The sequence below is a fragment of the Malus domestica genome, chromosome 09, assembly GCF_042453785.1.
Source record: "Malus domestica chromosome 09, GDT2T_hap1".
NCBI lineage: Eukaryota > Viridiplantae > Streptophyta > Magnoliopsida > Rosales > Rosaceae > Malus > Malus domestica.
The window spans coordinates 10242472-10259542 of record NC_091669.1 but is presented as its reverse complement, the minus strand read 5'-3'; the positions used below and the strand labels follow the sequence as shown (position 1 = coordinate 10259542).

At 36.4% G+C, this 17071-nt stretch overlaps 3 protein-coding genes across 4 annotated transcripts; all 3 read left to right on the top strand.

Annotated features, from left to right (window-relative positions):
* Positions 1–236: 236 nt before the first annotated feature.
* On the top strand, positions 237–4098 carry LOC103441459 (UDP-glycosyltransferase 82A1). Its single transcript, XM_008380144.4, has 2 exons — positions 237–798; positions 3013–4098. Exons 1-2 carry the CDS (start codon positions 300–302, stop codon positions 3945–3947), a joined length of 1434 nt encoding a protein of 477 aa, XP_008378366.4. The 5' UTR covers positions 237–299; the 3' UTR covers positions 3948–4098.
* A 915-nt stretch (positions 4099–5013) lies between these two features.
* LOC103441450 (OVARIAN TUMOR DOMAIN-containing deubiquitinating enzyme 11-like) lies at positions 5014–9475 on the top strand. 2 transcript variants are annotated; one of them, XM_008380135.4, is made up of 11 exons: positions 5016–5215; positions 5289–5436; positions 5945–6145; positions 6889–6962; positions 7372–7426; positions 7721–7795; positions 8062–8135; positions 8257–8305; positions 8649–8733; positions 8971–9027; positions 9149–9475. In XM_008380135.4, the coding sequence occupies exons 3-11, from the start codon at positions 5978–5980 to the stop codon at positions 9193–9195; spliced, it is 684 nt and encodes a 227-aa protein (XP_008378357.3). In that variant the 5' UTR covers positions 5016–5215; positions 5289–5436; positions 5945–5977; the 3' UTR covers positions 9196–9475. The 2 variants fall into 2 exon arrangements, with proteins under 2 accessions (XP_028963951.2, XP_008378357.3); XM_029108118.2 differs by lacking the exon at positions 5289–5436 and having other exon boundaries at positions 5014–5215.
* Positions 9476–10373: 898 nt separating this feature from the next.
* On the top strand, positions 10374–16791 carry LOC103441449 (heat shock 70 kDa protein 17-like). The gene is made up of 15 exons (XM_008380133.4): positions 10374–10487; positions 10902–11705; positions 11964–12196; positions 12812–12971; positions 13117–13362; positions 13466–13602; positions 13740–14064; positions 14158–14319; positions 14695–14769; positions 14856–14956; positions 15129–15198; positions 15422–15478; positions 15613–15674; positions 16022–16094; positions 16203–16791. The coding sequence occupies exons 2-15, from the start codon at positions 10944–10946 to the stop codon at positions 16398–16400; spliced, it is 2661 nt and encodes an 886-aa protein (XP_008378355.3). The 5' UTR covers positions 10374–10487; positions 10902–10943; the 3' UTR covers positions 16401–16791.
* The last annotated feature ends 280 nt before the right edge of the window (positions 16792–17071 follow it).

The window sequence follows — 17071 nt, the reverse complement described above, 5'->3', positions numbered from 1 at the left end:
AGTTAGCTGCTCAAGCCTTGAACTGTGCGTGGGAATTATTGTGAGCCCTGCCCATTTAATGAGGACAATTTTATTTTCTTCGAAAAAAAAGTCCACGTGTTTTCTCCAAAAATTTTGAGATTATTTTTTGCTCCACAATTAAGTAGAGGCTTATAGTTTATAACAGTACACATCATGTTGCACATGCATAGTTGACTCACCCCTCACTCTCTATAAACGTAGGCTTGTTTCAGACTCCAGAAATCAATCACTATCAAAATACACGCCATACATGCTAAAAGAAAAAGAGATAGAGAGAGATGGGAAACATGAAGTGCATAAAGAGGTCCAACTCCAACCCCATCATCATCCTGGTTCCATATCCAGCACAAGGACATGTCACTCCCATGTTTAAATTAGCCTCAGCCTTCCTCAGCCAAGGCTTCAAGCCAGTGATGGTCACTCCGGACTATATTCACCACCAGATAGTCCGGAAAGTCGAACCGAAAGACAAGATTTTGTGCATGCCAATCCCAGATGGATTGGACAAGGACACCCCGAGGGACTTCTTTGCCATTGAGAAGGCCATGGAGAACAACATGGCAAACCCTCTAGAGAGACTTATTCATCAGCTTGATGATAAGGATGGTGATGAAGTTGTATGCGTAGTTGTTGATTTGTTGGCATCATGGGCTATAGATGTAGCCAATAGATGCGGGGTAGCCTGTGCTGGGTTTTGGCCTGCTATGCATGCCACATATCGCTTGATCACTGCAATTCCAGACATGCTAAGGACAGGTCTCATTTCTGCTGATACAGGTTAGTTGTTGATAATATTTTCTAGTATATGCATGAGATCATCATCTACGTCTTCATTTGCCTTTTTTAGTCTCCCTCTTTTGGTTTCTTTAATGGCATAGCAACTTACATAACATAACTACACCACCGTCGTAACATTTCGTGTCAATGATACATTGATATGTGAATAAAATTGAGATATAACATAGAATGTCACGATGACAATATACTCATACTATGAAAAACTCCTTTGTTCAGTAGTACTAGTATCTTCTAAGTTCTCATTTCATATCTATAAAACTTTATTGTTGTTTGTACCAACTTGGTCATTATCTAAAAGATTATTTGGAATTAATGTGTTCTAGGTGTTGTAAGGGATGTGATAACTAAACAATATTGTTTGACTCCTTACATAGTGTGCATTTATTTTTATTTACAAATTAATCGTTTGACTGCTTACATAGTGTGCATTTATTTTTATTTACAAATTAATCGTAACATAACACATGTATAAAATTATCAATATATATGTATATATATGTCAGATTTTCATCTGTCTATCAAAAGTCGACTATTTCTGATGCATATGCATAATTTTTTTTTAAACATTTATTATTATTAATGAAAGAGGAGAGTCCGAAACTCTTACAATAACTTAGGGGGAGGCGAAGTTTGAAACCTAATACATGTTCACTAGAATATTAAATCACATGCATGCACATGCATTATTTATTTATTAATAAAATTGTATGACGGTATTTATGACTAAGACATTTCATAGTGTGACTTATGTGAAGCAGGCAAGTGGATCACATCTTAATCTCTATTACGATCGATAATTTTATAGTACATGTAGGCATTATTCTAATTAGGAACAACATGGGGTACGTGTTTTTCAGTTAAACACGGAAGAAAACTGAAATTTCACTGTAAAATCAATTGGCAATATGAGGAGTAACTCAACCTCTTATAAGCTATTGCAAGGTCCCTTCTCTCATCAGTGTGGGATTCATTATCAACACACCCCCTCACGTGTGGTGAATTTTCAAACCTAATACGTGGACAACACAAATAGAGTGACGTGGAGCGCGTGTGGCCGTTGGGCTTCACACGTGGGACAACCTTATTTTGATACCATGAAGAAATGTGAGGTTTCACCGTAAAATCAATTGGCAATATAGAAAGTAGCCCAATCTCTTATAAGTTTTTGCAAAGTCCCTCCCCTCATCAATATGGGATTCATTCTCCACAAACATCCATGTAGATATATTGAAGTAAGCAAGTTGAAAACCACCACTGGGTGGATGAATTTTAGGACCGTATTCCACACGCTCTGGGTTCGATTCCTGACACTAGTGAATTGTATGATGGTGGCTAGAGGGAGGCTAAAATTTCTTTTTGAGTCTTTCCGGCCCCTAGAAAAGTAAACTGCCGTGGCAAAGCCACCAGATCTCTTTTTCAGGAAAAAAAATTAAATAAGCAAGTCGGACAAAGTACGGTTGAGTATTATTGTTGTTAGGGTTCAATCCATATAAATCTTCACAAAATGTTGTAGCTGTAAATTAATATTAAGCTTGAATATATTAAAAGCATATGAACTTCGTAACCATCCAACGTGTATCAATTAGTTGAACATGACATTTTTGTAAAAATCTAAGCTGTTATTGGATTTAGTCTAATTGTCCTATTGTTCAATTTTAGTTAAAGTTTTTATTTATTTATTTATGCATCTTTACTCAAATATTTATATATAAAAATCTAATCACTTTCAATGAAAAATAGTTAAAAACAAAATTTATATATCATTATATATGTATATATATAACTATATCGTAGGTTGATAAAGTACATTTCATCTATGATAGAGATATATACGAAAATAAATAAAACTTAATCTACCTATCATCCATTAAAATAGTTTAACTTTTTTTCATCATCCATACATTTATAAATTCATATACATGATGATATATATTGTACCTAAAACAAATATTAGTTAACATAGTTAACCTAACCTGATGAGGTAGAAGGAAAAAATTGTGATGATACAAATTAGGAGCAGTAATAAGGATAAACAATATTTTATTCTTATATTTAATCTTAAAATTAAGTAATAAACAATCCTATAAATAAAGAGATATTTATTACAAATAATAAAATAAATTGATGTGGATAATCGAGTGGACCTAATCTATGGACTACTAACGTGTATATAATATAATATAATCTTGGCAGGATTTCCAAAACAACTAAGTGGTATATGCTTACCTAATCAACCTGTGCTATCTACTGAAGAGCTGCCATGGTTGATTGGCACTCCAGCTGCAAGAAAAGCAAGATTCAGATTTTGGACTAGAACCCTAGAACGATCGAAAACGCTTCAATGGATACTTGTACATTCTTTCCCAAATGAATACACCATCAGCGATGAACAACATCAACAACTCGGTGATCAATTGTTCAAGAGCACCACAACCCAACAACCTCTTGTTTTCCCAATTGGTCCTTTGAGCAAGCACACAACCACCAAGAACCCTAGCTTTTGGGAAGAAGACACGAGCTGCTTAAACTGGCTAGACAAGCAAAACCCTAACACAGTTGCTTACATCTCTTTCGGAAGTTGGGTTAGTCCAATTGGAGAGGCTAAGGTTAGAAGCTTGGCATTGGCACTAGAAGCCTTGGGAAAGCCATTCCTCTGGGTGCTTGGATCTTCATGGCTTGGAGGGTTACCAATTGGGTACTTGGAAAGAGTGGCAAAACAAGGCAAAGTTGTGTCCTGGGCCCCACAAATGGATGTCTTGCAACACAAGGCAGTGGGATGCTATCTCACACACTGTGGGTGGAATTCAACAATGGAGGCCATTCAGTGCCAGAAGCCTCTCCTGTGCTATCCAGTGGCTGGGGACCAGTTTGTAAATTGTGCATACATTGTGAAAGTGTGGAGGATTGGGGTGAGATTAAGTGGGTTTGGACAGAGGGATGTTGAGGAAGGATTGAGAAGGATGATGGAGGAGGATGAGATGAGCAAAAGGATGAGGAAGCTAAATGAAAGGACTATGGGAGATGAGGCTAATTTGAGAGCTGTGTCAAATCTCACTGCCTTCACTGATCAGAATAAGATGTTTAGACTTGGGTATTCTAATAATGGTGTTTATGACTATGTTTTCTAGATTAATTATTCTATTTAGTTCTTATGTAATTTTGTTGAGAGATTTTCTTTTTGTATTTGTTATTTGTAGAGAGATGTTCAACACTAGTGGAATTCCATCCTAACAATGAAAAAAAATTGGTATTATTTACAATTAAAATTTTCATTGTTAATTTTTTTATATATAGGTGGTATCGTACTTTAAATAAGTTATATTGTTGGGAGGAAGATTTGAACTTGAGTGCATAGAGGAACACTATCTACTGGCAAAAGTAGCTACCCCTCGTCTACAATAATTAGGTAAGTGGACTCCTTGGACGTTCTTAATCAACTTGATGAGAACTATTTTATCATAATCAACAACCAAAGTAAACAAAGCATAACACCAAAGTAAATGAGAGACATTCACAAGCAATACAAGAAGGTTCCCATTTTTTTTTTTCCTTTTTGTAGTTTCACGTGTGACAAATCACATAAAATGCCACATAGATTGGCATGCAAATAAGTAAAAACACTAAGGTAATTTATTTAGTAGAGATTAATTCATAAAAAGATACTAGCTAGGCGTAATGATACATGTATTTGGTGCGAGGGAGTCACTTGTAGAAAGAGAAATAAGGGTGTGGATTTGAAAATTCTCTTCTTTAGTTGACAAAGAAAGTTATTTTAATACATAGACGAATGTAAATGTGAACATAACTACATTGGCTATAGAAGATGTGTGCCCACTTTGCATCAGAATTCGAATTCACTCCTAATGATACATGTATTTGGTACGACGATGCTAGCTTCATTTCTATCAATGTGATTTGACCATTGAAACCATTTACATTTTGAATCACTTTTCAAAAAATCACCTAACGGAAAATCGGTGTAGCAAAGATTTAGTTGCATGATAAGAAAAAAAAACAAAAGGATAAAAAGAAAATGTAGCTAGCATCGTCGTACGAAAAAATAGCCAATTAAAAAAATACATTAAAATCTCAAAAAATAAAAAAAAATCAATTTGATATCCCAAGTGTTGACTCATGATTCACACACGGTTTATAGAAGTTTGGCGTTGAACTTGTTTCATTTTTGTTGTGTTTTCTTGTCGGAAATAGAGGATGGCGTTTTGTCAAAGGCTCCGCAGCGCCTACCCATTCAATTCCAACTTCCAACCCTTTCCTTCCCGGCTTTTATTTTTTTATTTTTTTATTTTTTTTCTCTGACCCTTCTTTTGGCTACCAAGTCAAATTTCTTTTTCTTTTTTTTTTTCCCAGATATTTATTATACAGTTCAGCTACCAAGGTAGAATATATTTACAGTTTTATTTATATTTGTATTTGTATTATCTTATTATTTTCAGTTGCATATCTTGTAGTTCATCCAATTCCTTGTTTGGTTGCTGAGAAAATAAGACAAAGAGAAAACTTGGATTTGGGATCTTCCCTGTTTGTGGATTTGCTTCTGTGGACTGCTATATTCAGCTCAATAAGTTCATTTGATTTAATTAAAGCTCAGCTTGAGAGGTACAAAGACTTTCTCTGCAGATTATTATTATTTTTTTTCTCAGGAACTGAATTTAGCTGCAGGTTCTTATTCGTTCGGTTTGTTTATATAATAATTTATGCTTTTCAATTACTTTTAGTTATTTTTTAAAATTTAATTTTATTGCTGCTGCTATTGGATTGCTTTCCTTTCACACTTTATCTGCTGTTTGGCTGGTGCGAAAGTGAAATGAAATGGAAAATCAGATTATGTCAGGATCAATCACTGTGTTTTCCATTCAATTCAAGTAAAGCCTTGCACTTCCAAGAATTTGATGATAATCGAAACTCAAGATAGAAAATTTTCGTTTCGTTTTATTTTCCAAATTTTCTCAGCAACCAAACAGATGATAAGTGAAGGGGGAAATTGATATGTCATTAATCCATACATTATTCTCAAATTTTTAGGGGTTCTAGCTCGTAGCTACCGTTATGACGGTTACTGTTTTGGATTACTTTGACGAGTTATTGCACTCGACATGTTTTGCAGGGGTGTGTTTGTGATCTGTCTAGTTCAGGCGGTATGAGTGGAAGCTACAGCAATGCGAGTGCGAGTTCAAGCTCGAGTTTAGATAGCAGCAACCATGATACAGAGGATGATCAAACCATTGCAACCATGTTGGCAGAAGAGGAAAAGGTCAAAGTTGATCGCAGGCTTGGGAAGAGACTGTCCCACTTAGATTCGATTCCGGTATGTTCCTTGCTAGTCATTATGTCTACAATGTTTCTAATTCCCGGATTAGAGGTGTGCCATGAATCTTGTATATATGCATATATGTATATATACTATATAGGTGAAGATATGAACATATGTATCCATTTGTTGTATTGATTTTATCAAAAAATTAAGGGAAAATTAAGCCCATGACTGATTTTTCTCTGTTGGTTGTTATGAATGGGAAATAGCTAATGTATGCTTTTGGCAAAGCAAGCAGAAATTGGTGATATGTTAACTAAGTCACACCCTTTCACACTTTATGATACTTGGGTTGATCTTGAAGTTTCAAATTCTTTTTTCGAGGTGTTACTTATACATGCCTTTAGACTGTTACTAGTGTATGTAGTATGGGATATGAAATATCATTGCAAAATAGATGTGGGCTTTTGATACTTTCGACACACTAATTTTCTTGTTTAGTTTAATATGAGCACCATTTTCCTGCCTCATACATGATTGCTTGCTATGTCTGTTGGAATTGAGGAGGCATTTTTCAAACGTCGTTAGGTCTATATCACTCAATTAATTCTTGCTCCACTGTATGAGATAGGTTGCTTGCTCCGTTATCTTAAGATAAATAATATACTCTCTGCCTACTGTCTGAGCGGCGCATAGATGCATGAGATAACCTTGTTGTCCATTTGACTGAAAATTGGGTAGCTTATTGGTATTTAACTGGATATAAATATGTACCCACTGATTTATTGTGTTTGCAGCACACTCCCCGCGTAAATGGGGAGATACCTGACGTGAATGATGCGACCCAAGACCATGAGCGCCTGTCGGCAAGGTTGTAATTTCAGCAATGAGCTCTCTACATAATTTTTTCTTGATTTTTTTATCGCTACCTTGGCACTTTTTACTTTTACTGATCTTTCCTTTATTCAGTGCTTATAGTACACCATGGGTTAGACAGTATAATTTGATCATAACTTTACAACTTTTATTTTCACAAAACTAACTTTAGAAAAATCCTTCTCTCTTTTTTCCGAGAAGGCGGGGGTGGGTTTATTGTGAACTGCTCATATCAAATAGCCTGGTATCCTTTGCTACTCTCCTTTCGGTATTATATGTCGCTGAACTAATGAGAGATGTAGCTATGACCAAGCAGCTTTGTTGTGCACTTGGGTTTGTAGAGGAATGATTTGGTAGCAGGAAGAATCATCTTGATTGTAATAATATCTTTTTGATTGATTCAGGTTGGCAACGTATGATTTATCTGAACTGCAGATCGAGGGCGATGGAAATTGTCAGGTTTGGCTACAATAATTAATTTATCACCTTATTGATTTCAAAGTATTTGCATCTGTTGAGATTCTATTTATCTTTATACGTTGAAATGCAAAGGCATACCAAACGTATATTTTATCATATTAGGTTTTTGGGAAAAGGCTTTGTTGTTGTTGTTGTTGTTTTCTTGGGTTACGTTGGCGTAACGCAATTGATTTATCAGCCTACATTTATTTGTTTGCATCCCTCTTCTTCTCCTTTGGGGAGGAGAGAACGGGTTTCCAAGTAATTCTAAGATATTTGGTTAACATGCTGCAGTTTCGAGCAATAGCAGATCAATTGTTTCGGAATCCAGAATACCACAAGCATGTAAGAAAACAGGTGATAAAGCAGGTACGGCTGATGAAATTCCTCCAGTTCGTTCATTTCATTATATTAGTTTAGTTACCGTAGGCTTTGATCGATAAGAAGATTGTATCTTGAGATAATATTTTAATCTATTACTGGTAGTGGATATGAAATCTTAATACCTCGCTGAATGGATGCAACATCTTAGGAGTAACACTAAGATAACCTTTTATGTTTGAATTTTTTCTTGCTTTTCGAATTTTCTTTATATTGGGTGTTTCGTATTATTTTTTTTATGTTTTATGTTTCAGCTAAAGCATCACAAAAAACTCTATGAAGCTTACGTCCCGATGAAATACAGACGCTACCTGAGGAAGATGAAAAAGTTAGATTTCTGCTTTCATGCCTACTAATTATTTACTGCAAAATTTGAGACATTTTGCAACGTATATATCTAACTGTTACTAAAAGTTAACTTGATTTTGTACACAACACTATGGCACTAGAACCGGGGAGTGGGGAGATCATCTTACGCTACAGGCAGCTGCAGATCGAGTAAGTTCGTCTCTACTTTTTCTCCCTTTATTCAGGTGCTTTTAAGGTCACTTAGTGAAAATGCTGACTTTCTTTTCACCTCACCATTTATCTTGTTGAGGTATATTTTGTATATGGTTGTGACTTGAAATTATTACAATGTCAGACCGAAAATATAAAAGGAAGTTGTTAAAATGTAGTTTTGGTGAGATCGGAGTAAAGAATTGTAAATCATTGTTTATTTTCATACGTTGATTCTTCTGTTTGCTCTCTGGTAACTCCATAATAGTTTTGTTCTTTCCCGATTTATATAATGCTAAGTTTCACAGTGATTGGTTTCTAACAGTTACGGATTCTTCTGTAGTTCGGAGCCAAGATTTGTTTAATCACCTCTTTTCGAGACACTTGCTACATCGAGATTCTTCCCAAAGATGGGAATCCTACCCTAGGTAAATCTCATTTGCTTACTTTATCTTTATTTGAATCGTGAAAGTCGAAAGAAACTGCACAATGTACATATTAACCAAGTGGTACTGATATGCTGTGGAAAATCAACCAAACTAGCCAAGTTGGGCTTTTGGATGGAGTTAAACGCATAACTTGATACGTACGTGTGGGTTGAAACTTCGTAATAAAAATATAACGAGGTTGCGGTTGTTTTTGTTTCAACTTTTGTGGTGTTTCAGAGCTTTGGCTGAGCTTTTGGAGTGAAGTGCATTATAACTCCTTGTATGCAAGTGCAGGTGATGAACTAAACCATTACTTATACTTCTCATTTGCAATTTTGATCTCCGGACACCTTGGTATCGGTACCATTCAAGATATAATCAATCCTCTGATTCTTTTTTACGGATCTGTCTACAGATGTTCCGACTAGAACTCCCCGAAAGAAGCATTGGCTGTTATTCTAGAGTTATTTCAAACCGTCTTCGGTTTCAAATACTCCGTATACAAGTTACATTAGTAGCAAGTATATTATGGCGACGGGCGTTGTAACTTTTGGTGTAAACGAACAAGAATTCAGATCTTTCTTTCGAGTTAACGTCGGTATGCCGGAAATTAGACTTCAGATATCTGTAAATAGAAGTTACATGCTAAAGGATCACATAGCTTTTATGTGCGTATGTTTCTGCGGATTCTTGTATAAAGTCATCAAATCATTTTCCAACAAGTAAAATGCGGTTTAAGTCATCTCGCACATCAGTTGGCAACAAAACATGGTCTGTGCAATTTGAACTCGTAAAAATGTCACTAGACCAATTGGTCCTTATTGCATTCAGAAGGTGAACTACCGACTCTAAATATCACTTTCCACACTCCTCGTCCTTTGACACTTAAAGTTGGAGAAGATATTTAATTGCCAACAAACTAAGAGAGTAATACTAAGCTCAATTGTGAAAATAAGCTGTTTTTAAGTGTTTATCAAACATCTTTTTGAACTCAGCTATTTTTGATACCCACTTTTTATAAAAGTACTTCAGTACTAAACCAGTACTAAGAGGAGTTGAGCAGTTGCAACATCTAGATCTTCAACCCAATTTAATTCAGGCTTTTATTCAAAAGTGGTCTTTGGTATTTACATAACTCTTAACTTTGGTTCTTAATAATAAAAATCGATAAAAGTGGTGTCTGAGTTTGTTTATTTAAGTCATTTTGATTATTCCGTGAAAAATATGTCAATATCCTTGTTAAATTGTCCAGTGACCACCTTTTTCACATTATTTTTATCAAACCAACTCTTCCGTCTAATATTGACATATTTTTCACAAAATAATCAAAATAAATTAGGCAGATAAACTTAAGGATCAATTCTATGAATTTTCATTATTAATGACTAAAATAAGGAGTTACATGTTTACCAAAAAGCCTTAAATTTATAAATATCTATTTCCACGGTTGATCGAAAGTCATGCAGCATCGCGCGCCAACACCGAATGATGCACGAAGCACCTATGATAACCGTTGGCACAACACCGCGGAGCGTATCACTGTCCTCCACGTGTACACTACGCCACGTGGATCTTTCCAACTGGTAGTTCACTCTCCTAATTTTCCACGTAGGCATTTCTTCTGTTTAAATTCCCTGCATCTTCCAGCATTCACTGAGAAAGTTCTCGCCTTCACTTTCTTTCTACGTTTTCTCGTCAACCAAACAGAAAATTGTGCCGCCAGTCTTCTGGAGAATGCGATCTGCACATTACTGGTATCTCTCTCTCTCTCTCTCTCTATCCAATTATCTCCGTGCATTCATTTTTCTCCTTTCTGTATCCGAGTTATTTTTCGATTTTCTATCGACGTGAAATATTCAAATTTTTAGTCCTCTGTTTGGTTGCTGAGAAAATGGAAAACGCAGTGTAGAAAAAATTAGGGTTTAAGCTAATTTAATTATTTTTTTTCATCGAATTTGATTTCGAATATCGAATTGAAATCTGTACTCAGAGCAATCAATTGAGCTTAGTATACTCCCGTTTTCCATTTTCTTCGTGCCCAAACAGCATAAAAACTGTAACTTTTCAAATGAATTTAACTGTTTTTTATTTGTTTTCTCAGTCGCAGGTCCGAAAAATTGAATTTTTATGCTAATTATTTATCAATTTTTATTATTGTGTTTGTTCAGACGAAGCTTTGAAGTCCTAGGGTTTACCGAATCCAATCTAGGATGGCGTCGATCTTATTCAAGCTAGGGTTGTTCTTATCCGTCCTTTGCATTGTGTTTTCGCCTTCTCAATGTGCGGTTATGAGTATAGATCTAGGCTCCGAATGGGTGAAAGTTGCGGTAGTAAACCTAAAGCGCGGGCAGAGCCCGATCACAGTCGCTATCAATGAGATGTCAAAACGAAAATCCCCCAACTTGGTTGCATTTCACTCCGGTGATCGTCTTCTTGGGGAGGAAGCAGCTGGATTGATTGCTCGGTACCCGGAAAAAGTCTATTCTCAAACAAGGGACTTGATTGGAAAACCCTTTAGTTCCAGTAAAAGCCTATTGGATTCATTGTACTTGCCATTCGACGTTACAGAGGATACTACGGGAACTGTTAGTTTCAAAATTGATGATAAAGTGACTACTTATTCAGTCGAGGAACTAACGGCAATGGTCTTAGGTTATGCTGCAAATTTGGCAGAGTTTCATTCGAAAGTGCCTGTAAAGGATGCTGTAATTTCAGTTCCTCCTTACTTTGGGCAAGCAGAGAGAAAGGGGTTACTCCGAGCGGCACAGTTGGCGGGGATTAATGTTCTTGCTTTGATAAATGAGCATTCTGGTGCAGCATTGCAGTATGGGATTGATAAGGATTTCTCAAATGAGTCAAGGCATATAATTTTCTATGATATGGGCACCAGCAGTACCTATGCGGCACTTGTTTATTTCTCGGCATATAATACCAAGGAGTTTGGTAAGACCGTTTCAGTCAACCAGTTTCAGGTAATTTCATTCCAATTCGAATTGTCTTCTAGCATTTAATAGTTTGAACCGATGGTTAACACTTCCATAGTTTACATTTTACACACGTTATATTGGTTTCACAATAACACGTCTACCATGTGTAAATAATCCACCACGTGAAGTTCCTCCCTCCATGTATCTGTTATTTACGGAAGCATAGGTTACTTTTGATTCTCGTATGATATGCAATTATTTTGGCCAGTTCTCTTAAAGTTTATTCTCATTTTTCATGTACAGGTCAAGGATGTCAGATGGGACCCACAACTTGGGGGCCAGAACATGGAATTACGGTTGGTGGAGCATTTTGCAGATGAGTTCAATAAACAAGTAGGGAATGGTGTTGATGTGAGGAAGTCCCCAAAAGCAATGGCTAAATTGAAGAAACAGGTCAAGCGTACAAAAGAAATTCTAAGTGCAAACAAAATGGCACCAATATCTGTTGAATCCCTTTATGATGATCGGGACTTCAGGTTGGTGGAATTTAAAGTGCATTACTCTTTGATCCCTGTTGAAAAGTTCCTTTATCAATTTAACTAGTGGAAGCAATGAGCAGAAGGGTGAAAAGAGTTCATGTGGCAGGGGCTCTGTCAATTATTGTTCATGCAGCGGCGCCTTTGGGATGCCCTGTTGAAAGTTTTTAATTATTATTTTTACCGTCGCCATACTTCTGGTTGATATAGACTTTTATGTGTTTCATGATTTCCCTTCTAGAGTAGTGGAAAATAGGCTATTTTAAGCATCTCAATTTAAATACTTTTCACAGCGAGCTGGAATTTGTGTCATTAGTTGTCCAACGTAGTATATTGAACATTATCGATATGTAGTTGTGCAACTTATATAGATAGGTTTCTTTGGGATGCCTCTGTTTCCATTGTTGGGTGTTCTATTATTAATTACTATTTATTCCACTGCTATGCTGGTTGATGTAGGTTTTCTTATAAAAAGCTTGTTTTACCCTTCTAGATTTGGTGGAAAATAAGCTATGTCAAATTTCTAAAGATACATGTGTTTTCACCTTGTGTACTCTGGCAATTTGTGTTAGTTGTCCAAGGTAACAAACTGAACACTATTTACTTCCCTTTCAGGAGTACGATAACTCGTGAAAAGTTTGAGGAGCTCTGCGAAGATCTGTGGGAGAAGTCACTTATACCTCTTAAAGAAGTGCTCAAATATTCTGGTTTAAAGGTAGATGAGATATATGCAGTGGAACTGATAGGAGGAGCTACCAGGGTGCCAAAGCTGCAGGTTTGACTTATACTCTCTCTCCCTTTTGCTCTGTGGTGATGTCCTACATCACCTTGATATTAATGTTGCGCTATTGAATCTCGTCATCTCTGAGTTGTTATGAAGAGTGATCACGAGAAGGAATTCTCTATTTCTTTTATGACAGGCTAAGCTTCAGGAATATCTTGGAAGGAAAGAGTTGGATAGACATCTGGATGCTGATGAAGCTATAGTTCTAGGTGCAGCATTATATGCTGCTAATTTAAGTGATGGAATCAAGCTGAACCGTAAGTTAGGGATGATTGATGGTTCTACCTATGGGTTTGTGCTTGAGTTAGATGGCCCCGATCTTCAGAAAGAAGATAGTACTAGGCAGACACTTGTGCAACGGATGAAGAAACTCCCCAGCAAGGTAAATAACATGGAAAGAAATACCAAATATTACTAAAGGGTTTTATTTTATAGTTTTTCCTGTCTAAGTTCACTCACTATGTTTTTGGTTTGCTATAAAATAGATGTTCAGGTCCTTTATCCAGAGCAAAGATTTTGAAGTGTCGCTAGCGTACGAGAGTGAAGATCTTTTACCCCCTGGTGCCACCTCTCCTGTATTTGCTCAGTACTCTGTGTCCAGTTTGACAGAGACAAGTGAGAAGTAAGGATTGGCATTTCCAGATTCTTTCTGTACGATATTTTCTGCAGTGCTTTAAAGAAGTTCTACTTATATGTCCATGCAAAAGCATGAGATGAACACTGACAACATTTTATATTTGTCTTTTCCATCTTATTTAGGTATGCATCACGGAATTTGTCTTCACCCATTAAAGCAAGTCTGCATTTCTCTTTGAGTAGAAGTGGTGTTTTGTCGTTGGATCGTGCAGACGCTGTTATTGAAGTGTCAGAATGGGTGGAAGTTCCTAAGAAGAATCTGAGTGTGGAGAATTCAACTAATGTTGCACCAAACATTTCGACTGAAACTGGTGCTCAGAACTCTTCAGAAGACAGCAATGGCAATACTAATGATGGTGGAAATAGTAACACTTCCAACTCTACTGTAGAAGCGGATGTTGTTATTGAAAAAAAGTTGAAAAAGCGGACCTTTAGGATTCCACTGAAGGTATATATTAGTTAATTTTCTTAAAGTTCTTTCATGCTTCTCAACAGCTCATTAGAAGCTCGTATTTTCTCATATCTCCTTTATATATTGTAGATTGTTGAGAAAACAGTCGGACCTGCAATGTCTCCTTCAAAAGAATCTCTTGCTGAAGCAAAGCGTAAGTTAGAAGAATTAGACAAGAAGGATGCAGAGAGGAGGAGAACGGCAGAGTTGAAAAATAACTTGGAAGGATACATATATGGTACTAAAGAAAAGGTGTGTAGGTGCAATCGAATATTTTTTTCTTCCCGGCATATGAAAAACATCTTCATTGCATAATATATTTTTTTATGAATATTTACGATGTTTCCAAATATTTCTGGATTTTTCCGTGATATTATGCCTTGCAATTGTTGTTTGATAAAGTTATTAATGTAGTTTGTTTTGTTTATTTTTTTCTCACATCATTCATTTGAGGATCTTGCATTGACTTGCTTTGTATTGAATCTGATGTTATTTCTCCTTTTTGTGTCTTTTGCTTTGATAGGCTAAATTATTTTGTTCTAGTGCTAGTTTCCTTATTTAAAAAAGTTTTTGGTCATAACAATTTGTTCTTGTTTCAACCTTTTAATGAATTCTTTCTTATATCAGTTTGAAACATCCGAGGAATTTGAAAAAATTTCAACTAGCGAGGAACGCCAATCCTTTATTGGAAAGCTAGATGAGGTAGGCATTTCTTTATTCAACCCAAAATTCAGCTTCATCATATCTCTGTCCTAAGTTTTCTATTTAACCTGTTGTCTTTTTCTTAGGTGCAAGAGTGGCTTTACACCGATGGTGAAGATGCTACTGCTTCAGAGTTTCAGGAACGCCTAGAGATGCTAAAAGCTATTGGTGATCCAATATTCTTCAGGTATATTCCAGTTTAGTTTCTTTGGTTTAAGTTTAATTGAGGGTAATACTGCATTCACCAAGAAAAAAGAACTGGGCAGTGATGTATAATTTTCAGATGTATGAATTTCTACAAGTTAAGTCCCGTGTCAAGTCAATGCAATGTATCTGATCTGATGAATTCTTGGGTGCAGATTCAAAGAGCTTACCGCACGGCCAGAAGCAGTGGAACATGCTCGAAAGTACCTTGTTGAGGTGCAACAGGTAATTCAGACACTGTCATTTTTATAAACTTGGATTATATATCACAGTTTAGAAATTGAGCTCGAGGATATCGTTACTAAACACACTTAAGTTTTACATGTGAAATGGTTGCCATAGAAGGTCAATCACCATTAAATATTTTAAAAGGTATTAATAAAGTCCACACCATTTGTAAACTATGAGATGCGACATATTCATTTATCTTTTCCTCAATGTGTTGCAGATTCTAAGTGCATGGGAGTCGAACAAACCCTGGATTCCGAAAGATCGAACAGATGAGGTGCTTCAATCATACATGATCCGACTAAAAAGTCTTTGTCAATTGTAAATAGTAGTTGTAGTAATGATCAAATTTAGCTGCCCTTTGATGGCCTCTGACGCTTAAGGTGTGGGAAATTTATTTGTGTTTACCAGGTTGCGAGTGATGCTGACAAGTTGAAGAAGTGGTTGGACGAGAGCGAGGATGAGCAGAAAAAGTAAGTAATTGTTGTTGCTGTATTGATTTCTTTTGACATTATTAAGGTAACTTGTTGATGTCAACTATGCACGCACAACACATATAATTAAGGAAACATGCGGTGATAGCCCATTTCCCTTTGCTTGATATCTTGCTTTATGTTGACGATCGTTGAATGTACGGTGTTGCACATTGGTGCTGAATTTTTTATTTGGTTTGAAAGTGTTGCTTTTTTCGTTAAAAATCCTGCAGTCAGAAGTAACTTAAGTGCATAATTTCACCCGGTCCTTGAATAACTATCAAGTATAGTAGCAATTTTATGACAGTGCTTCCATTTGTTTAACCTAGTTTTGTTCTTCCTTGAAGGACTCCTGCACATAGCAAACCAGCATTCACATCGGATGAAGTGTATGGGAAGGTGTTTGATCTGGAAGACAAGGTATCATTTCGATTCTGTTTCTCGGTTGAGAAAATAAATGAAAATGCGATCCACAAGCTATTTCTATACAATTGTAATGCTCTTATCGATGACTTTTTCTTTGTCTAGGTTGCCAGCGTCAACAGAATCCCCAAGCCAAAGCCTAAAATTGAGAAACCCACAAGCAATGAAACCGAGAGCAGCGGAGAAAAAGCCAAAGATTCTGACTCGAGTTCTGATAATTCTCCACAAGATGACAAGAAAGCCGGAGACTCAGATGACTCAGCAAATGAAAAAGTTGAGTCAGCGGGTCACGATGAGCTATGATCAAATCTAACTGACATGTCAATTAGCCTTAGTTACTGCCTTCCCAATCACTCTGGACTTGCATCGATACAGAGGAAGGGAGAGTGCACCTGCAATTTTCAGACGTTAGAAAAGACTAGTGTTTGAGCCCCTTTTTCAGTTGGTGCGGTAAGCCTTGTGTTTGGCGGTCTGAAGAATATTTGCTCAGGGACTTCTTCTCTCGTGTTACTCATACAGCTATCATCTCATACCCACCTTACGGAGGGGCACCGATCGATTTACTGCGTCGCCTCGCTAGAAGTCTTGATCGTTAAGTTCTTCGGACGATATGATATTTATAGGGAATTTTGCTGTTGAGGAAGACTTTGTATCGTCTTATTTAAGAGAAAAGACTAGTTCTTTTCAGGTGACACTTTGTGCTCTCTTTGTGGCCTTTTCCTTCTCCTCCTACTTTTCTTTTCTCCTCCATTTTAGCCTCTCACAAACGTTTGTTTAGTCATGTTCGTTGTTTTCATTTGATTTATTCAATCTGACGGTTAGAAATAAAGAAGGGCTTGTGAGAATTTAAAAAGAATGTGAAAATCACATCCTAAAATGATTAACTAGAATATTAAAAAGAAAGAAAGGAAGCTATTGTCGACATTTCAAAGAAGTCATTCACATAACTTTTCTCTCGTGTTGTGTTAAAAAGA